This window comes from Euleptes europaea, chromosome 12, assembly GCF_029931775.1.
Source record: "Euleptes europaea isolate rEulEur1 chromosome 12, rEulEur1.hap1, whole genome shotgun sequence".
In the NCBI taxonomy this organism is placed as follows: domain Eukaryota; kingdom Metazoa; phylum Chordata; class Lepidosauria; order Squamata; family Sphaerodactylidae; genus Euleptes; species Euleptes europaea.
This window is the reverse complement of record NC_079323.1, coordinates 20380703-20404151: the sequence shown is the minus strand read 5'-3', so window position 1 is coordinate 20404151 and position 23449 is coordinate 20380703. Positions and strand designations below refer to the sequence as shown.

The following is a 23449-nucleotide window of genomic DNA, read 5'->3' as shown; positions in this document are numbered from 1 at the left end:
TCTGAACCTGCAGGCAGGGAAAGTATACCATGTTTCTTTTCAAAATTATATCACAGGCTACTGTCAAGAACTGTAGACCCGAAATTAAGAGGAAATATCAGATAAGAATATCCTGGGGAGGAGAATCCAAATGGGGATTATCTTGCTCATATTTGCATAGCCTTGCCCTGGATTTCTGGGGTAATTTCCTATCACTGGTGGCACATTGTTTAAAAAACCAAACCAAACCTCAAAAGGGTGGCAGCTTTAAATCTTTCTGTTCTTTAGTGTGTAAATTTGAGGAGTGTCAAATTAATAATCAATTAATAATCAATAATCAACACTAGAAACCTGTAGTCTTAGTTTAATTAATGATGAAATGTGTATGTATCATACTGAAGCTCAGACAAAGTTATATATCTTTTCTGACTTCCCCTTTTTTCTTTTTCTGTACCCCTTTATATAAAAAGGATCCCCGTGGTGCAGAGTGTTAAGCTGCAGTACTGCAGTCAAAAGCTCTGCTCACGACCTGAGTTTGATCCCGACGGAAGTCAGTTTCAGGTAGCTGGCTCAAGGTTGACTCAGCCTTCCATCCTTCCGAGGTCGGTGAAATGAGTACCCAGCTTGCTGGGGGTAAAGGGAAGATGACTGGGGAAGGCACTGGCAAACCACCCCGTAAACAAAGTCTGCCTAGTAAACGTCGGGATGAGACATCATCCCATGGGTCAGAAATGACCCGGTGCTTGCACAGGGGACCTTTACCTTATTTTATATATACATACAAACAAAATAAAATTTAAAAAAACAACCTCAAAAGTTAGCGGCTCTATTGCTTTTCTGTTTTAGGACATTGTCCCTGGAAGTCTGACTCATGTTAACCCCAATGAAAAATTAATTACCATCGCCTTCTTATAAGCAAAAAAGTACTGGGGATATGGATTTACCCCAGAAACAACTGGATTTTCCCATTGGAGTAACTTTGTACCCAAGCCTCCCCCAGTCTCCTTAAATAACCCACAAAGTGAGAGTTGTAAAACTTGCCGATATTCAAAGGACCCCAAATGCTGCTGCCAATGTGAGATCAGTAAATGTCTGCCACGAAATCTCCCACCTCTACGTTCTTGAGCAATAACATTTAAGTGATAAAAACTGGAAATAGGCCTGAAACTGTTGCAATGTTTTGAAATATTTTGGTATGCTTATGAATAGCCAGAATTCTTCACAAGTTAGCAGAAACTTAGCTAAAGTTGTTTGCTCTGTTTACAAACAATAGGACTGTAATTTTTATGAAAGAAACAGAAAGCCGGTGTAGTGGCTAGAGCATCGAACTAGGATCCGGGAGACCCAGGTTCAATTTCTCACTCAGCCACAGAAGCTTGCTGAGTGACCTTGGGTCAGCCTAACCTACCTCACAGGGTTGTTGTGTGGATAAAATGGAGAAGAGAATGATGTGATTTGTGTTGGGTCCCCATTGGGGAGAAATGTGGAGTACGTATAAACAAATTAAACAAACAGATCAGCCTGAGGTTTCCAGGTACACCCACTAAGTGACAAGCAATCCCCCCCGCAAGCCCATGTCAAAATTTAATAGGGTCACAATCTGCCTTGAAATTCCCCCTTGCAAGTGCTACTAAAATGAAAGTGTGCCGCAGAGGAACCATACCACACTACTACGAGGCTCCCTGCCATTTCAGTGCTGCTTGTGAAAAGCACATCTTCCCAATGAACTTTTCCCCTGTGAGCTGTATCATCTGACATCTCAGGCAGCTGCTTCAACTGTCTTCATAATAGGGCCACTTCAGACTATTATAATAAATGGGGCACAACGAAATAATATGTTCAATTTGCAATGCAACGCTTAATCATTTACACAAAACATCCATCACATAAGCTGTACCTTCTTTTTAGTTCGAGGTCTTGGCTGTTCCTCGTACTCCTCTCCAAAGACGGGCAGCAGCAAAAATTCACTTTCTGTATCAAGTTCCTCTGTTGCTGCACATACAGTAGAAGTATATTTCCATAAGAAAGGTTTAACTATCATGTGGTCCAAAACTGTTGTCAAGGTGTATATAACTGAGAGCCATTATTTATTCAGATTTATTCATAAGCACTGGCATTTATACTGAAGGGAGTGCATAACCTAACATTCTGCTGACAGTTAGTGGCATGTGTGCCTTTGCATTAAAAATGAAACATAATTATTTCAAGCTTGGCCTACAACAGATTCCTAGAATTCCTCACTTCAACCAAGAATTGTTTTAACTAATTATGAGCACATAACCTGGCTCCTGTTTGTTTCTTCAACATATAAACACCCATTACTTACATCAAGCTACAGCTGGAATCAGCAAACTCTAATTGCAGGGGTGTCAGACTCAACTGTTATAAGGGCCGGATATGACATAAATGCCACTCAGTTGAGCTGGGCCATGCATCACCAGTTCAGATTGAGAGTGGGTGTGTGTGTGGCTGCTTCGGCTGGCCAGATAAAGAGCTCTTAAGGGGCTGGCTCCGGTCCACAGGCCTTACGTTTAACACCCCTGCTCTAATGGTTTTGTCTTAATGTGTAAGTCTCACCCATATTCTAAATGGCATAATGTATTTTTTTGAAAAGATACTCATGATCCTGACCAGAAAGAAGAAGAGCTGGTTTTTATATGCCGACTTTCTCCACCATGTAAGGAAGAATCACCTTCCCTTCCCCTCCCTGTCCGGTAGGTGGGGCTGAGAGAATTGTGACTAGCCCAAGCTCACCCAGCTGGCTTTATGTGTTGGAGCAGGGGAAACAAATCCAGTTCACCAGATTAGCCTCTGCCACTCATGTGGAGGAGTGGGGAATCAAACCTGGTTCTCCAGATCAGAGTCCACCACTCCAAACTACCGCTCTTAACCATTACACCAAGCTGGTGATGATTCCCTCGGTTTACCTTTCCCCCACTGCTACCACAAGTAGCCCTTATGTCTAATCACCACCAGCGGCCCAGCATGATTCAGAAGTCCTGTGAAATGGGGCCAACCCTGACTACTATTTTAGTATTCTGCAAATTCAGGAAACCAAAGAGGCCGGCAGAAAGATCTAAACCATTAAAATAAATCAGGATCAACTACCCACCTCAACAATACCAGTGATATTTGTGCATGAAAGAGCAGTCGAGAGGGGAGAAGCTGAGCCACAGCAATGCCCCTCCTGCTTTACCTAAACACCTCACTGAACACATGAACACATGAAGCTGCCTTATACTGAATCAGACCCTTTGTCCATCAGAGTCAGTATTGTCTACTCAGACTGGCAGCAGCTCTCCAGAGTCTCAGGCAGAGGTCTTTCACATCACCTATATGCCTAGTCCTTTTAACTGGACACGCCAGGGATTGTACCTGGGACCTTCTGCATGCCAAACAGAGGGTCTACCCCTGAGCCACAGCCCCTCCCCTCATTGCTAGTTAAAAAACCTCTTCAGGAAAAAAAAAGTGGTTCTCACAAGGACACTCTTTATACTTCTAGTCTTTTAACTTTTGGGTACAAATAAGTTTTGTAAAGGGATTTTGGGATGGCAGCTAACTCTGAACCCTTTGAACAACAGGGAATCTCAAGCTGAGGGTGACACCAGACATGGTCTCATGTGAAACACGGATCTCGTGGAATTTACAGCTAAAAGAAGTGGTCACAGGCAATGGTACAGATGGCTCTGAAAAGAATTAAGATACATTCATGGAGGATCTCAGTGATCTTTGGCCATAACAGGAACATCCCCCATTTTGGAGGCAATTTGTGCCAGGTGCTTGAGCCACAGAACAGGCCATAGCTGTCAGCTCCATGCCATTGCTTGTGAGTTTCCAAAAGAGCAATCTGACAAGCCAGCTGCTGGAAAATACTGAGGCGGCTGGACCTTTGGTCTCATCCAGCAAATCACCTGACAATATTGTCATCCCCTCTTTATATGAAAATGTGGAAGTAGAACTGTTCTGAGCCACTAGGAAGGGTCTAAGAGAAATCTAAATTTAGGACTCCAATACAGCTTTCCTGAGGGATGAGAGCAAGCTGTTTAAAACAAAAAACAAAACAAAAAAGCTTGCCCCACATCAACATTCAGGTGAGGCATTTTTTTTTAAGTTAAACGTACAAACCTCTGGGAAAATCAACCTCAATATCAAGGTCTGGTTCATACGGAATATCTGGCAGGTTGCTCTGCGTTTCAGTCTCAGAGTTAAGCAATTCTGCCTCAGTTATTACACCTATAATAGACAAAGAAAATGTGTTATTTCAGTTCCCTTCACAACTTAACCAATACAGTCCGGGCAGCCAAATCCTGAAGGGGGGGGGGCAGATCCACGTCATCCATGTGTGGTTTCATTCCCCCTTCAGGATTTCCTTCTTCTCAGGAGGAAGTGCAAGAAGGGAGGCATTCTGTTTGGCTCTGCCTCCTGAGGTAGATATTTTGGGTTTGGCTCCCCTTCCTGTGGCAGACATTTTGGGGTGGAGCTCACCACCCCCTCTAAAAATTCCAGAGGTACCCTCAGGCTTAAAAAGGTTGGCGACCCTGCTGTATACTGTACATGTGATCATCTGATACAAAGATTACACTTCTTCATGTACTCTGAGTGCATATTTATGAATGATCAGGATTAGCCATATGGACAAGAGAGGGAAACTGACCCTAACACCATCAACGTTAGCAATATTTGGGGGGGGGGGAGAATCTGTTAAGACATACTTTTGAGCTCTACAGTTTCTGCATTATCATCTTTTCCAGGCATCTCTTCTACTGCAGCAATCGGTGAATCTTTAATTTCCTCAGGGCTGAAAGGGATTTTATTCTTTAGCTCTTCTATTGCTTCAAGTATCTTCTCATTGCTATCCAATGTGGTGGGCAGGAAAACTGGAACTGGTACCTAGTATAGGGGTGATTACATCAATACTATTGCTACCAACAAACTAATACTCAATGCAAAGAAGCCTAGAGCTAAGCTGAAGCAGTCCTACTTACTGCCATCTTTTGAAAAAGAGGAACAATTAAAAAGCAACGGCAAGTGGTTTCTGTTAAAAATGTTAAGGTTCAAGCCCAGTAGCACCTTATAGACCAATGTGATTATCGGGGTATGAGCTTTCAACAGTCAAAGCTTCCTCCACCAGACACCCTTCGTCGTCTGACAAAGGGAGCTATGACTCATGAAAGCTCACACCCCTAAATTGTTGTATCTAAGGAGCTACCAGTCTCGAATCTAGCTGTTCTATTGCAGACCAGGTGGTGGTGGTGACTAAACAGTGATTAGCAATTTAAAACAATACCAATAGGATATGAAGAAAAGATACAGAATCATTTCCTTATGCATAATTGCATTTTTAAAAGTCCCAAATGTTATATCTGCATTACCTTTAACACACCATTGCACTGTTTGGGACCTTTCACAAAGTGAGACTGAAGATTCCCTAGTTCAGAACTAACCGCAATTTGAGGCGACATCTGAATCAAGCCATTTAATTAACTGCGGTTTGTTTCTAGCCCAGAAGCCGGGATCCTGAAATATGATTAGATTGCAGTTCAGAGTTCTGGTTTGCAAGAAACAAACTACCCAGAATTTGTAAAAACGCCAGAGTTAGACATCACAACAGATGGTAAAGAAAACCAGGGAACCTTCGCTATATCAGCCAAGCATGAGGAGAAGGGGGGGGCAGGCAAATTTGAGGATTTCTGAGGCTCATTCTGAACGTGACCATACCTGAGAGCGTGCATTGATACTAAGCTATGTTTTAAGCAGATGAAGTAAATTAAAAATCGTTCTTACTGGAACAGGAACAGTTGTAGCAACTGGAACATTTTGACTGTACATGTGCATAGGGACTGGTACATATACAGGTACTGGAACAGGGAAAGGGACATATTCTTTTTCCCAACCATCATCTAAAATGAAAGGCAATATATTGTTAGATATTAGCATTGACCATTATTATTAATTTATTACTGCCAACAATATAAAAGCACTGTCACTTCCATCCAACAATTACCTGTCTGACAAGCTTTTGTCTGCATGTGGGGTTTACAGAATGTGGCTTTCGTCATTGTCAGGGGCTTGCAAAGAACCGCTTTGTTCTTCATTTCTTTATTTGGTGTTGGGGAAGGAGGTGGTGCGGATCCCTGTAAATATAGGAATCAACCAATATTAGCAGACCTCCCCAATATGACCTCAAACCCTACAGGTTTGCTGGGCAATTGCACTATAGTTTCTCCAAAATATGGGGAAGATCTGAAGGAGCAAATTAACATCTTGCTACCTGTTCCTAGAGAGCAGTTCCCATGAGCAAAACACATTCCATGAAGAAGAAGAAAAGATGGTTTTTATATGACGACTTTCTCTACCACTTAAGGAAGAATCAAACTGACTTACAATCACCTTCCTTTCCCCTCCCCACAATAGACACCCTGTAAGGTGGGTGGGGCTGAGAGAGTGTAACTAGCCCAAGGTCACACAGCTGGCTTCATGTGTAGGAGTGGGGAAACAAATCCAGTTCACCAGATTAGCCTTCGCCACTAGTGGGGAATTAAACCCAGTTCTCCAGATCAGAGTCTACCGCTCCAAACCACTGCTCTTAACCACTACACCACGCTGAAGAAAAATGTTTCTCTGACACTAAAGTTTTCCTAGAATCTAACATACGCATTTTTAAAATTCTAGCATAGTCAAAAACAGTGACCTGCTGTGCTATTTACACCCATTAAAAATCAATGGGGATTTGCCATTGTTGAGGTGTGTGTATCACTACACCCATACAGCACACAACTAGAACTGCTGCTTCAGTACAGGCATGCTTCCAGTCGGTACCAGCAGTACAACATTAAGGCACTGGTGTATGTTAACATTAAACACTATTAGTCTAATATGATGATTCATCTTGCTCTTGTTCTCCCACAGATTATATTACATCTTTAAAGTAATGGGCCTCAACACATGAAGCTGCCTTATACTGAATCAGACCCTTGGTCCATTGAAGTCAGTATTGTCTACTCAGACTGGCAGCAGCTCTCCAGGGTCTTAGGTAGAGGTCTTTCACACCACCTACTTGCCTAGTCCCTTTAACTGGCAATGGCGGGGATTGAACCTGGGACCTTCTGCATGCCAAGCAGACGCTCTACCACTGAGCTACAGCCCCTCCCCAATCGCTTTGTGGGTACAATGTTGCTAACTGCCCCAATCCAGAGATCTCCAAGTGTGAAACAGATTGGAAGGGTGAATTACTTTGTGTGTGTGTGTGTGTATGTGTTGTGCATGCCCAAATTCCACTCTTCTTTCTAAACAGGGGAGAAGGAATAGGAATGGAAGGCTAGTTGAGATAGTTCTTTCAACCTGTTCTAGGCCATCAGTGGCTTCTGGCCACAATGGCTAAACAAGTAGGACAGTTCAGAGGCACTATACCTCTGAATACCACTTGCTGAGAGCCAGCACAGGGGAAGATTTTTGCTTCTGTGCCCCAGTTTTTGGGTCACCATGGGAAACAGAACATTACACTAAATGGACCATTGCTCAGATCCAGCAGGGATCTTACATAGTAACAAGCAGTCCAGCAGGTACACAAAGCCGCTGCTTCTGCATTAGGGCCCACCCACTGCTAGAAAGAAGGAATTTTGTTTCCAGCAGCAACAGCCTTTGGGGGAAAAATGAATGAGCAGAACAGTTTTTACACTGCCTCACATTCTAAAGATGCAGGCCCCGATCCTCACACACATTCACCAATTAGAGATTTTAAACTGTCAACTTACATACAATTAAGGAACCAGACATACGTGTTGAGTAAGTTATGCTTTACTTACTGTGACTTTCGTTCGGGGAGTCTGGCAGCCCTGATCTATAAATGCAAGAACAAGGAAGATCAATATAATTCCTTCCCCCCCCCACATAATGTTACAGAATAGGGGTAGGCTATCCCCTGCCCCCCCCCCATTCCAGGCTGGACCCTTTTGCTTTGTATGCAGAACAAGTTTCCCACCTCAGAAATAAGACAAGCTTATGAGGAAACACCAGCACCACTGGAGCCAGCACAGCGGGAGAAGATGGCAACAGATATGGTTTATGTCTCTTGTCACCTCCTGGACAGACACAGGTGCCAGACAGGTGCCTCAGGTGAGCGTCTAAGGTGCTTTCAGTGCCACTGAGCCTAAGCTTGCTACAAGTGTGTCTTGGTCAAGTACAACCTTCTCCCCACCCCATTCAATTTGCCAGCACACCAGCATCTTCACATAGGCCAGAAAAAAGTTGCCTACCCAGTTTACACAATATAAAATAACTACACTGCAAGTACTATTAGGATGCAAGCAAAGTAACCCCCTCAAGCTCCTTCAACATATATGGAAAGTGACCAGTCACAATGAACTGATGATAGCCGGATCAACAGTATTCGAAGAATGGATAACATAGTACGCCCAACCTATTTATTAAACAAAGATAAGCCATCTTTGACAGCCAGGTCCATTCACCATGCAGGCCACCATTATCACATGGTGAGTATTAGAGTCAGGGTTGCCAACTTCCATGTACTAGCTGGAGCTGTCCTGCTATTACAACTGATCTCCAGCCGACAGAGATCAGTTCACCTCGAGAAAATGGCTGCTTTGGCAATTGGGCTCTATGGCATTGAAGTCCCTCCCCTCCTCAAACCCCACCCTCCTCAGGCTCCACCCCAAAAAACTCCCGCCGGTGGCGAACAGAGACCTAGCAACCCTAATCAGGGTGATGGGTCTACTTTCACTTATTGGCTGCCAGCTATTATTCTGTCAGTTCTTTATAGTAAAAAGCTGTGTGAGGAAATCAAAAACCCCATGTATATATTTGTAGTCGTAAATAGCCATGTATATGAATTAGAATGACTTTAATGTCTGGTTGTATAAGGGAAAATGTAACAATCAAGCAGATTAAGGGCTTGTAAAGTTAACCTATCAAAGAAGATGGAGGGGAAAATAGAGCTGTGGTATTGGGCCTTAGCTGGGTAACCAAAGAACCAATCAGGCTGCAGGGACAATGTAGCCATCTGATTGGCCGTTTAAGCAGACTCGGATAAGAGCCAACCAAAAGGTACAGGTTTCAATCCCCCTTCAATCTATAAGTAGACTGAGCATGCAGACACAGGGAACACAGAAACTCAGAAAGGAGACTCAGGGCGAAAACGCATGGTTGCTTTATCCTCCTTTAATCCCTGTTTCAGCCAGGATTCAGCCAGGATCGAACGCACGTGTTTCGCCTAATGTGCGCTCGATCCTGGCTAAAACAGGGATTAAAGGAGGATAAAGCGACCATGCGTTTTCACCCTCAGACACAGACTCAGAGGAAGACTTCTGGAAGACTCCCAAAGACAGAGCTGAAATCTAGATAACTACAGCAGAGAAAGCCATTAGAAAGTGGAAGGTGCCTGAAAAGCTGAGGATGCTGTAGACCAGGGAGGGCAGAACAGCTGTGGAGATAGCTAGGCTCCAGTAGCCTGACTACAGCCAGTCGCAAAGGAGTCCACGAAGGGAGCTGCTACACTGGAGTGCAGGGAAGAGGAGATTCCCCTCACCCTGAGAACACAGGCAGAAAAGCCTCAGAACATTGGAAGTTTGAAATTAACAAGGACAGTTCATCAGGTTTCGACTGTTCTTATCAAGTTACTGTTAAATATTAAAATACTGTTTTGTTCGGATCTAAAAAGAAAAGAGGTTTTTTTTAAACTTGGGAAGCAAGTGCCTAAGGCCTAACTACGTTTACCAACCCCAAGATCCTGAAAAGCTGCTCTAGAAGTTCTTTATCTTCGAAGACCTCTTTTGCAAACCTCAAAGCTTATGTTGCTTGGTGTACTTCACAGAATTAAAGATAAGTGGTGTACAGTACTATTACAGTGAGGGGAAGCACCATACCGTATTGTAGGTTTTCTGGTCCTTTCTGTGTTGCCATGTTGGGTTCGTTTTGTTGACAGTAGAAACGGAGGAGGCAGTGCTGGTCACAGAAATGTTTCATCTCCCCTCTCCACTGAACTTTCTCTTTAAGAGTTCCTTGTGTTTTACAACAGTCGCACCTTGCTGCCTTAAAAAGAACGAATTCAGTATTGTTAACTAGAGATCTTTGGAAAAAGAATAAATTATTAGCTCCTCTGCCATAAACAGCATTTAAAACAGGTGCTTATTTTAGGGTTATCAGCAGCCAAAAAGGAACAAAAACACAATACCTATAGAAGGAATCCCTTTACAAAGCTCTTTTTAACTTGTAGCATGATGATAGTCAACTAAAACATGCTACTGGATGAACTACAGGAATTTGCTTTTTAATATTTCTTGCTGGGGGTAAAGGGAAGATGACTGGGGAAGGCACTGGCAAACTACCCTGTAAACAAAGTCTGCCTAGTAAACGTCGGGATGTGACGTCACCCCATGGGTCAGGAATGACCCAGTGCTTGCACAGGGGACCTTTACCCTTAGAAAACATAAGGTACAAAATTAAATCTGAAATGCAAAGGGACCTTTGGTCAAAAGTAAACATCCTTCCTGGGATACCCATAACAATAATGTGACTAAACATATACCACTTGTGCCAAGTTTGCACCCATAATCCTTAAGACCATGTTCAGTGTAATGGTCAAACAAATGAGCTCTGAAGCCCAGAGGTCAAACCTCATTTTAGAGATTTGTTGGCATCCTTGTAAAGATGACAGATTGCACTAATGCTTGCAGCAACAAAAACAAATACCTCAAACACAACATTTTGAACTTCACACTACAGCCAGAGGTGCTATTCCCCATGCAGAACTGCCCCACAGCTTATCCAGATGCCTTCCAGCTGCATATATATTACATTATGAATGTGCCAAATCCAGCTACTGCTATCTAAACAAAGTTGTTTAAAAAGCAGTTGCTGAATTTGGCACATTTGGGACAGTATTGGCTTGTCCCTTTTCGTTGTGTTTGAAAATACTCTCTTTAATAATGTGTTACCTTGTAGTACCAGTCTTGAAATTTTTTGCAACACTCTTCAGTACAAAAATCTCTCATTACTCCATCAAGTTCCTTACTTGCTCCCTTTTTACACAGCTGAGAACAATAGTTGCAAGTAACACATCTCAGTCCTAACCGTCTTGCAAAATCTTGTTTATACAGCAGCTTGCAACCTGAGACAAAGGAGAAGTAGGCAGTCTTTAAAACCTAAAGCACTGCTGAGTTTACCCTGAAAAAAAACGTTGCTGGATAAGAGCTTACAAACTTTATTCACTACATCATTTCTGCAAGATACTCTTGAAGAATTATTTTTGATAGAGAGGCGATTTAGTCACATTCCCTGGGCTGATCATCCTGGCTTACTGTTTAATATAACTCCTATCAGAAACAACCACCCTGCTACTGTTTACATATGGACATATTCAACAAAAAGTATATGGCAATGGATTTTTTTTCCAGAATTATCTTTTCATTCTGAACTCAGCTTGAGCTGAGTTCAACATAAAACTCTTGGGTAAACATGCCCAAGGATATGTCAACACAGGAAACAACTGAAATATTGTCTGGTGCGTCTGTTTCCATTTAAGACTGTAGTGGGACCATCCATTTGGCAGTCTATTTCTCCCCCTAGTGGAGATGCAGTGAACAAATCCATCCACCGGACTGGGTCTTGACGGCCGCATCACTGTTTTGTACAGGTTATAGCCAACCCGGATTTTCCTAGCAGTTAATAGATGCAACAATGTTTAGGTCCATATGTAACCCATATCTACTGTATATTTCACATTCGTGCAGTCACTGCTATACAATCTGAAATCTTTGGGTCAAAAATTCTTTCTTCTTCTAATTTCTACTATGAATACACATGTTTACTCTCCTGAATCAAAATGGTTTTTCCCTCCTGGGGGCTGATTCACATCACAGGAACGAAACATTAAAGTTACTTTAAGAGTTTACCCTCCCTGGTGGATTAAAGAATATCTGGGGGGGGATTACCCTCTCACTCCATAGGCAGTGCTATGCTATTTTAGCAATCTTTCAGTATCTTATTAGAGGTCTTGTCCCACCCAACACTTTAACCTAGGGGTGTAGAACTCAATTGTTACGAGGGCCGGATATGACATAAATGTCACTTTGGCATCGTGCCAAATCCCAAATTCAGGTAACAGGAAGATGGAAGAAGTCAGAAAGGCTGCCGAAAAGGCCTGAAGGAGGCAAGGGTGTGGGGGTGCATGGATTTTGCAGAATAGGCAGGGTATGGACTGGGAAACCTCACCAGAAATGGAAACGCTCTGAATTAGCACAAAAAAGAAGGATGACTTGGACAGGTAATCTCCTGCACTGATGGAGAGGGGTAAATTCTGCATTGACCACTGTGACTATCACGAAGTATGTGATGGGGGAATGAATGTGTACAACCAGAGCCATATGGCTAACAGCCAACAGTGTATGGACAGTGGGCAAAAGGGTATTCATTTGTCTAAACCCGTGATGCAGTTTGTAATCTGTAGGTTTCTATAACAGCAATTACTGGCCTTAAAAAACCGGATTAAAACTTAAATACAGTTTGAGGGACTTTGCTACAAGCATATTTGAATACTAGCTGGAAAAAATCAGTTCAAAGATCAAGTAAGTGGTGAGCAAAGCAACAAAGATTGCACAAAAAGGAACTGATGGTTCCACAAACTGATAACACAGTGACCGTTATAACACCAAAGGGATTCAATATTATATTCAACAATAATACTGGCAATTATATACAGCAGAGGGACATAACATACCTTCACTGCAGAATGGTCTCTTGATCCCAGAAAATTTCACTGTTTCATGTAGGGTTTTCTCCTCTTGACAGTATTCACAGTAGGTTACTATGCAATGAAGCTTCTTATAGTCATCAGAACAAGTTTTACTGCAGAACTGATATACTTTGTTCTAATAAAAACAAACAACCCATGAAGGAGAAATGAACAAACAGGGCTTCAAGCTGGTTAAACATTTCATCCAAGGAAACAGCCAGATGTTAAAACTTGTTTACAAACAAATCTCTTGTTTACATAAATCCATTTTATTTGTGGGAAAGAGCCTAACAGCCCTTTTCTTTCTTTCACTCCTTTTAAAAGAGACTGTTTGGCTACTAGTTCTTCTATGTGTCGATTCAGCCAAAAATATCTTTGGTACAGAACAGGTAAAGCCTATTACTGCATTTCTACAGAACTTACTAAAAATGCTGGCTTTTTAACCACCCACCATTTGGTGAGGCTGCCAGGTCAGCAAAAACTAAAGCTCCACAGCAGAGAGTACAGAAGGCAAAATTGTTTCTGGCTGGACCTAGGCTAACGTTGCTGCAGCTACCTGGCAAAACACATTCCCCAAGGTACAGGAAGCAAAAGGTGCTCTCTTTGCCCATTCCACCACATTTGCTACTAGCAGGATGAAGTTTTCCACTGAGCCCAAAGTTCTGTGATGTGTTCTATGCCTGCTCACAAACAAACACACACATCACCTTGGAAAGAGACAAAGCCCGAGGTACAGGGCTTCAACCTAAACTCACTCACACACCACTTTTCTATATTATTCCCCCCTTTATACAACGATATAAGATTGCAGTACATTCTCCCCCTATTGTCAACCTTCCCTGGGAGATCTGAAGAAGCTAAAGTTTCTCTTCTCTTAGCAGACTCCTCCCGGGTGATAACCACACAAATAGCCAAATTTTGCCTTCGGTCTTATGGGATCCGCAAACGGTTGATGGAAAATCTAACCCCATAGATCAGGGGTGTCAAACATAAGGCCTGAGGGCCGGATCTGGCCCCTTGAGAGCTCTTATCCGGTCCGCGAGCGAGCTGAGGAAGCCACCCACTCCAGTCCCGATCTGGGCTGGTGAGGCATGGCCTGGCCCGACCAAGTTACATTTATGTCATATCCGGCCCTCGTAAATGAGTTCGACACCCCTGCCATAGATGATCTTTCTTCCTCCTATTCAAATCATCTTTCCCAGAAGCATTGTCTTACTATTTTAACCTAACTTTAAAAAAAAAAATTATCCAGAGCTGATCTTGCATTGAAATAAATTTGATTTGATCTATTATTCCCACAATCAGTAATTGTGGTGTGGAGATTTAAACATATTCATAACCATCAATATCTTGGGGGAGGCAGCAACATAAAATGCTTTTACGTTTATAGTTTATGAAGAACAGAAAAGTGTCTGAAACAATTGGTTATTGTTCATTCAGAACAGGAGGAAAATAAAATAGAATTCATTCAAGCCCTTGGCAGATTCTGGAGAGGGTAGGGGTCATAAATCTTTCAAATAAATTGAGTGTCATGTTACTAGTTATTTTGAGAATAAAGAGTGCATTTGGGCTATAGTTTTAATCAAGGGGAAGCATGTTCTTGCCCACAGAAGATGAGTGGTCTGTAGATCTTAAAGGCTGGAATGGTAGAAGAACACACAGCAGGGTTGGTGTTAGCCATGGAAAGGACATTCCCCTGACTTTTGCTTTTAGAGTCCACCTCTTCAGTTCAAAACAAACTGACTTAAGCAGGTGACTTATGTAGGGCAGGGACATTAAAAAAACTTCAGTAAGCTAACAGTTTCTAATAATTTAAAAATACAAAGATTAGTTTTAATTGCATCTCATAATATTTTAAGTATAACACTCAACTACTGATGTTGCAGAAATATTAAATAGCATGTTAGCACCCATTTATGTTTAAGAGCTGCATTTACCCCATTTTCATATTTACCTACTTCTTATTCACTTATGTCTAATAGGAAAGTGCCCTGACCTGGATGGCCCAGGCTAGCCCAATCTCTTTAGGTCTCAGAAGCTAAGCGGGGCTGGGCCCAGTTAGTACTTGGATGGGAAACCACCAAGGAAGTCCAGGGTCGCCACACAGAGGCAGGCAATGGCAAACCACCTCTGAACATCCCTGGTCTTGAAAACTCTATGGGGTCGCCTTAAGTTGGCTGGAACTTGATGGCATTTACCACCACCAATAGGAAAGTGCCTGGTCTCCATGCCAATCAGCAAACTGGGCCACCCACATAAAGGTAGGGGGTCTCTAAATTCTCAGGAGACTTCCTTGATATGTAGTAAAATATGACTTTTGTAATCTGCCTTGAGTCTCAGTGGGAAAGGCGGGCAATGCATCAAGTAAATAAATTAGATGGTATAATTGATCAAAAGATCCCCCAGTCTAATGAAAACTGAAAAACCTCAGTGAAACGGAAACTTAGCAGGCCACCAGCTTTCTGTATACTTACTTCCCATTCCAGTACTTCAGGCTTTGAGCAGAAAGTATTTTTGCAATAATTGCATTTCAGCTGAATATCACTTGGAGCCGCAAACTGGCCATTTGTGGAAGACTGTACACTAAGAGTCTGAAAAATATTTTTAAATACACATATCACTCCAGAACATCCCATTCCATGTCTCATTACTTTTCTTTTTTAAGCTGAGTGGAAATATGAACTATGAAACAGGCTTAAGCATTAATTTCTGCTAGATATTCAAGTGCTCAACATAGGATTATTTACTACATTTCTTATGCTTGCATGCATTGTATATGGTACCTTAGAGAGTTACATAAGCAAGCAGGCAGGTTCCTGCCCCAAAGGCATTTACAGTCTAAACAAGTTTCAGCAGTGGAGAAAAACAAGAAATGGTGAATGTGAAGAGCTACTTAAAAAAAGTTAGCTTTGTTGTACTTGGAAAAGAGAAACTGGACATTTGTTGAAGATTGTACTTAAAGAGTCTTTAAAATATTTTTTAAAATATACAGATAACTGTACAACAGGGGTCCCCAACATGCTGCCCAAGGGTGCTATGGTGCCTGCAGACACCTTTTCTGGCACCTGCCAAGTGTTTTCAGGAAGTGGGTGGGGCCAGGTAGGGCTTTTGTCCAGCAATGCTTCTGATTGGCTGTGCAGTTTTTGAAATGTTGCTTTGGCAGCAGCTGCCACCACAGCACAAGGATTTGCACTGTGATAAAGATTTGCTGCTGGCTCCACCTCCTGTGGCAGCCATTTTGTAGCAGCCATTTTGTTACTGTACCCACCGTGCTGTGTCAGAATTCCAAATGTGCCCACAGGCTCAAAAAAGGTTAGCGACCCCTGCTCTAGAACCTATGGATTTCACAGAAGAAATGGGTTTTGATGAGTGATTGGAAAAAAAGAAGGTGGCATCATATGTGTGTTCTGGGAGGGAGCTGTAGCTGGATAGTGGTATAGAAACCCAATAGATAAATAAATATAAGAGGAGACAAGGAAGAATGGTTGGAAACGTTTAAGCAAGCAGAAGAGGACTGCAGATTTGGAAGAACAATAAGCACATGGAGATAAATTTGAAACCGGGACAAGGAACTAGAGACCCCCTCATTATGTAAACCGCTTTGTCAATATCTAGACCTCTATGCCACGTCATTCTCCTCTTTGCACGGTACGACACCTCTTTGGTCACGTGCTCACCACCAACTCCATGATTTGGACTTAACATTCAAGTCCAAATACACAGACCTACCTCAATGCTTCATAATAGTAATCAACAGATGCATAATACACAGAACAGGTTAATCCAAACTCTAGAGCAGTAGTCCCCAATATGGCACCCAGGGGCGCAGTGGCACCCACCAATGTGTTTCCTGGTGGCCGTTTGCTTCTCGAGTCTTAGGCGTTAAATCCAAAGAGTGTTGAATGGAACATAAGAACGGGGAACTTCAGATGGCTCCTTAACTACTGACTAGCTGAAACAGGAGGTCATCCCAAACAGGAGCATCACAGCCATGAACCCTCACAGCTTGGCTACAGTCGCAATCCCTCTTATGTCTCTGGACTTGGAGACCTCTCCTGGTAACTGCAGGGGGATCCAACCGCTCCCCCTTTCTTTGGAAACTGAAACCAATCAGTGGCTGTTCCACAAAGCAGAGAGCTGATCCCAGGTTTCCTCTACCTCTTTGGGGTAGGTGGTGTATCAGAACTGCCCGGCAGGCATTGCATGAGGCTGCAGGGAGTGCTCATCTTCCTCCCACAACGGGTGCCCCGCCTGAGGTTGCTACTGGCCACTACCCTTTGCTTTCTTCCCCACCACACCACACCCCTCACCCAGGAGCCAGAGCTCCTAATGTTCCTTCACTTCTCATTACACAGCTGTCAGCGTGGTGCAGTGGTTAGTAGAGCCAACATGGCGTAGTGGTTAAGAGCGGTGCTTTGGAGTGGTGGACTCTAATCTGGAGAACCGGGTTTGATTCTCTACTCCTCCACATGAGCGGTGGACGCTAATCCAGTGAACTGGGTTCCTTTCCCCTCTCCTACACATGAAGCTGGCTGGGTGACCTTGGGCTAGTCACTGCTCTCTTAGAGCTCTTTCAGCCCCACCTACCTCACAGGCTGTTTGTTGTGGGGAGGGGAAGGGAAAGAGATTGTAAGCCGGTTTGATTCTTCCTTAAGTGGTAGAAAAAGTCGGCATATAAAAATCAACTCTTCTTTAAACACTGTGTGGCTTGCTGCACTGAGTTTGAAGATGAGAACTTGGTGGGGGGGGAGTTTTAAGTATGCTCTGGCTCCTTCATGGGGTGGAGTGGGGACACAGCAGACATACAGGCTGGGACCCTTCCCAAAGCCACCTGAGGTCACCGTCTCACCTCACTGTAGAGCTGCCCATGACTGCCTGAGATGTAGAAGGGCATTTGATTTGGAACTTTGCAACACTGAAGGTGTTTCATGGGAGAGCAGCCATTTTGTGACAGGGCCATGGTGACACTGGCTAGCATTTCTCAAAGTTTCACCACAGGTTCATGGGGACCCATGTTCTAGAGCCAGTCACATGGATATTAAATGAAAGGGAATGAGGCCAAATAATGTGCTAGAGCAGAAATGAAACACCTAGCAAATACCCACCCATTCATCTCAGGAAACCTGCAACACCATCAACGTTCTTTAACTCAGCCTCTAGCTCCAACTACATATCAGTTCCTGTTCAGTGCACATTTTAAAAATTAGGAGAACATGGAAAGAAGTAATGTTCAGTGGTCTAGCTCTTGGCAAGGCAAGGTAGTAAGTAGAGGCTAGCATCCTTCCAAATCCACCAGCAGCCACCACCTAGCCTCACTGTGGAGCTGGACATAGTTGCCTCCACCATAGGAGAGCTTTGGCTTGGAACCTCTCAGCACTGAGACGGTAACAGCCATTTTGTGATTAGACTCAGTCCCAGGGCAGCCGTTTTGCAGTTGTGCCCTCTACCCTTTTCCAGAAGGGCCCAGCAAAGTTCTGAACCCCTGAATTAGAACTTCTGCTTTTGTAATAAATTACTGACCAACCTGAGGGAAACAAAATCTATCCACAAATTTAAAAATTAATATTTCTTATAAATGTTTTATCTTTCTTTAAAAAAGGGCACACTAGATTAGCATCTTGCTCACCTTTTCATAGGATAAAAATCAGTATTATCATCCCCACATACAACATATAAGAACTATTCAAAAATGAAGTTTCATTGACTGGTATGGATTGAATGCCCCACGAAACTAAAATTCAGAAAAAGAGAAGGCCGAGCACAGAAGCCCACACAGGCAATTAGGAACAGAAGAAAGTTCTACCTTGACCTCTGGTAGACTGAAAGGTAGGACAAAAGCATGGAAAAACAAATCAGGAACTGTAGTAGTATGAAAAAGCAAGTCTAGTTGGCAATATGTGAAGAAGGTTAAAGACAGAACACAAACCACGTAATGGTTCTTTTGCTCTTTTTTTTTTAAACAGGAAAGGGTACCAGAGTTTAGATGATAAACAAAACAGCCAGGCAGCCTCTGCTAAAATTCAGATGGACTTGAAATCCCCAGAACCACCTCAAGGAACTAGCTAAGAAAACATCCTATCAAGGCAAAGATAGGTCTAAGACAACTCCAGAAGAGCAAAAGGTCCATTTTCAAGTATCACAAAACTACAAAATATCTAATAAAACTCTGAAAAAAATAACAACTTTTAAAAAAGAGAGGCTAGGAATAAACATCATTCTCACGACAGAACTTTTTAACAAGCCAGGTGTTTATTGGTTAATGATGAATGCAGCAATGCTTTTTATTAGTTTATGCCATGTTTCTATGTGAACCACAGAGATGAGGGTAACATGTGAAGCCATCTTGTATTCAGACCGGCCACTGAGTTATCTAACTCAGTACCAGTCATTTCGACAGCAAAGGTTATCCAAGACCTCAAGAACAGAACGGTCTCTCTCAGCATCTGTGACCCAAATCCCTTTAAATTGTAGATGCCAGGTACTGAACCGATGTACCAAGTACTCTACCACGGAGCCATAGGCCAACCCCATGAATAGTTTAAGAGTGACTATTAATAAACTAATATTAAAGCAGAGACAAAAATCAAGTGGGTTTCTTGTAGCATTGGACCAAAAAACACTCTTCTTATTTGACCAAGTGAAATAACAATACACCTATCTGCAAAAAAATGGGCACAAACCACCCAGAAGTAAATTCTAAAAGAGGACTTAAACGACAAAAATCAACAGGACTTTTAAAAAGGCTTAATTGTGGCTAGTTCGTGATCATTTTTTTAAAAATCTGAAAGTCATCCTTAAACCACCACATAAATTAATGTTGACAAAAGGCCCAGGACAACAACACAGACTGAGGGCGAAAATGCATGGTCGCTTTATCCTTTAATCCCTTTTAGCCAGGATTGAACGCACATTAGGCGAAACGCATGCGTTCGATCCTGGCTGAAACAGGGATTAAAGGAGGATAAAGCGACCATGCATTTTCGACCTGAAAGAACTATCCAACATCTGCTCACATTAGAACTAAGCAGCGGCATTATCAAATGGGATACAGAAGGCCATGAGAAGGCAAACCTCTGAATGATGTAAACTTTACATTGTAAAGCAACGTCCTTTCAATCAATAAAAATGTTGCAAAATTCCAGCGGTGAGCTACCTGAAGATACAGTCTACACTCAAGTCATTTATCTCCTGTATCCTTGATTGAAAAGGCTAGGGACAATCGGGCTACGGACAATACTATTCACAACTCTATCAATTAATAATAAGATTACTGCAATATACATATGTATGCTAGCCTTGTTAAAAACAGACACATGCTTCAATTTTTGGTATTGTAGAACAGAACACTAGGCAGCTTGTGCTGCTACATGACTGGCACTGCAAAATAACAGATTTTTACATCGGGTGGCAATTTCTAAAATAAAGAAAATATTTACTACTACTTTGCTGCTTGGCTGGACACGTGTCTTTTCTCACACTCAAAAGAAGCTAGAAAGTAAAGCTTTCAGTACACAGGGTAAGGAGGTGATTAAAGATCAATTTGAACAATTCTCACACTGCTTCTATGAATAGCAAAACAGGAAGATTGCTTCTTAGCTGATGTTATGGGGAACCAAATGCCTGAACTAGGAAATCCTGGGGGTATTTGAAAGAGGGGGTTTGATCTACAAATCAAAAAGGACTTTCTAGTTCAAGTTTTTACTTCCGTAAACAGTGAGAAAGCTGGGAGCATGGTACCCACTGACAATCTCAGTATGCAGGTGTCAAGGAGGGTATACATCCAAGTAGAACCAGAAGAGAGGATTCAACATAAGAGACCCTGACCTCTGGAACTTACTTTCATGTACGCTTGGGCAGAGCCAACACTGGAGTCAAAGCATAGAAGGTTAATTTCTCTATATGAAGGTTTAGTGAACTGCATCAGGTTTTTACATTTATGAAGAGTAGCTTTTAACAGCAGCTTATCACCTAAAATATGAACATATCAAGGTAACCTAACAATCATGCACACAGGTATATACACAATCCAAGAGGAAGAGGAGATTTAACACAACAGCTAACCTGAAATTTAGCTACACAACTGGAGCTGCAAAAGTTGTACAGTATCCCATCAGGCATTGTGGCTTGATACTGAGGTAAAGAGTTTCGCTTACAAAAGTGGCAAACAATTCCCATACCTAAAAGAAAAATGTGGTTTACACAGAAAATAAATGCAAATGTACAGAGTTATGAATTACAAGTTGGCATTTCTCAAAATTTATATCAATGTGGGATCTATATTTAGTAACTATATTTAGTATCTAGAACCATAAGTAGATCTAAAAGCTAAATAAGTATTCCTAAATATTAAATTATGAAGACACATGTTCCTAATTAAATAGTGCCTCATAAAACTAAGAAGTACAGTATCTTTGTGAGGTTATCAAAATCTGCTTTGATACTTCTAACTTCAAGCAAGTTCATTAAATATCTTCTTCCTCAATTTACTACTCTTACGGTTCAGAGAGCCCCTAAACCTAAGGAAATCTGTGTTAGGAAAGGGTCACAAATATGCCAACAGAGCTTATACTACATACTGAACTGGGGCAGCAAAGATTCTATTGTCAGTAATAATGCGTTTTCTCCTCTGAGCGTTTCTCCAACAACATTCATTTCCTACTTTGAAACATGTGCTTTAGAATACAAGAACAAACATTCAGGAAATGAGTTGATGCTATGACTAACATCAATTAAAAAGAACTCATAGCTGATCAGAATGTGGACTGGACCATTAAAAATGTAAAACTCATAAAGCTATATATCACATATATACAACTGGGTTAAGCACACTTAAGGTATTTTAGGTCTCCATCCATTATTTGAGAATAACCCCTTTTTCCCCAGAAGGAAATCAGATCTAAGCAATAACTGAAACATGATTCCTCTACTTTGGAAATGGATCTTGTCATCATTGATGAAAACTTACTTTGTGATTTTGCATATTTTGATTTGTGTGTGTTCATGCATGAGGTTGAGCAGTATGGCTCCATATGTCCATTAGGTCCTATGCACTGTGTCATGTCAAAAAACCTGCACTGAGTTTTGCAACCAGTACAAGCTGTTAATTTGCCATATTTCTAAAAAGTAAATAAAAAACAAAACAAAAAGCAAAATGTTACATTAGTTATGGACTGGTGTAAACACTCTCTTTACAGACAGACATGCAGGAATTTTCTAACCGACCTCCCCAAAATTTAGATCATTCAGTAATAAAGACACCCAGCACTGTGTGTGTTCAGTGCCGTCAAGTCACTTCCGACCCATAGCGACCCAACACCAGAGAACCTCAAAGGACAGGATCCACCTAATGGCAGAAGACTGGAATAGCACCCTTCTCACCATGCATTTGGCATAATGCTTAAGTAGTGTCACTAGCTGTGCAGTCATCCATGCTCTTCTTACCCCCAGACTTTCAGAGGTGAGGATGACATGGACTGGACAACATGTATCGTCCGCACACAACTGCAAAATGTGTCCGAAGACATGTGGACCTCCCAGTCTGGTATGGATACCTTGCTATTTCCCCAATACACTGGACACTATACACTGAGGCCTATGTAGGCTTAGCTTGGTCTTTTTCAGGGGAATTGAAAGAAAATACTGCTCAAATTGCAATTTCGTTGACTTTTAATAGAACTTCTAAGAACGCAGTATGTCTCGTCCTGACACATCTGAATTACTCTCTTCCCTACCATGTGCCAGCTTCATTCTTCACACCTGCTTCTTCGCATTGTTCCCTGCCACAGACAGTTTTGGCCTATGGAGCCCAATGTAGGACACCCTCAGTGGCTTGAACACATGAAGCTGCCTTATACTGAATGAGACCCTTGGTCCATCAAAGTCAGTATTGTCTACTCAGACCGGCAGCGGATCTCCAGGGTCTCAGGCAGAGGTCTTTCACATCAACTACTTTCCTAGTCCCTTTAACTGGAGATGCTGGGGATTGAACCTGGGTCCTTCTGCATGCCAAGCAGATGCTCTACCACTGAGCTACAGCCCCTCCCTAGTACTCTGGGACAGACTGCCAGTGGAAATGAACCTCTTTTACCTGCATTTAGGAAAACCCACAAAACAATTTTATTCCTGGTGGCTTTCTGCTGGTTTTTTAATTGCTGTTTCTGTGGACTGAGAATATGGTTTTGACCTATTTATCGCGGTCACTTTGAAGTGTTTTATTATGTCTGCCTTACGCACATCTCCACAAACTGCCTTGAGTCCACCTTGGATGAAAGGTGGTTAGAAATATTTTAAATAAATGAATAATATATCCACATGCAAAATGTTGTATTATTACGGTCTAGCAAGGCCATCTACTGACAACACTGAAGATCAGAAAGTGGCCAAGACTGGCCAACTCAAAAAAGCTGCCAAAAAAGTTGGGAGTGAAAATACCCAAACACTTGAGAACTGGAATCAAAATGAGCCAGAAGCTTAATTGGGTATTTGCTTTGAAAACATGTACTACTATAAAGAAACTGTATTGAAGAATGCCTGGTGACTTGGGTTCAGTAAGGAGGAATCTTTCACTCAGAAATGCTAGTAACAATTTACAGGTAAAAACAAAACATAAAGAGCTAATCCAGAAAAAACTGTCGCATTGGAGATGATTGACTATTAAAGCCAGTGATTGCATTTCATTTTTTTAAATTGTCAAACTCAATTGAGAATTGCTGTAGATACAGA

General features: G+C 42.1%; 1 protein-coding gene across 1 annotated transcript in view; it reads right to left on the bottom strand.

Moving 5' to 3' along the window:
- The window catches only part of ZMYM2 (zinc finger MYM-type containing 2), a 64591-nt gene that overhangs the window by 9439 nt on the left and 31703 nt on the right, over positions 1 to 23449 (bottom strand). Inside the window, exons 7-18 of the mRNA XM_056858669.1 lie at positions 21693 to 21843; positions 20789 to 20904; positions 15202 to 15318; positions 12713 to 12863; positions 10932 to 11104; positions 9861 to 10026; positions 7785 to 7819; positions 5984 to 6113; positions 5764 to 5879; positions 4692 to 4869; positions 4105 to 4212; positions 1877 to 1971 (exon numbers count right to left, since the gene is read on the bottom strand). Coding sequence (XP_056714647.1) covers positions 1877 to 1971; positions 4105 to 4212; positions 4692 to 4869; positions 5764 to 5879; positions 5984 to 6113; positions 7785 to 7819; positions 9861 to 10026; positions 10932 to 11104; positions 12713 to 12863; positions 15202 to 15318; positions 20789 to 20904; positions 21693 to 21843 — 1536 coding nt within the window. The remainder of the gene's footprint in view (positions 1 to 1876; positions 1972 to 4104; positions 4213 to 4691; positions 4870 to 5763; positions 5880 to 5983; positions 6114 to 7784; positions 7820 to 9860; positions 10027 to 10931; positions 11105 to 12712; positions 12864 to 15201; positions 15319 to 20788; positions 20905 to 21692; positions 21844 to 23449) is intronic.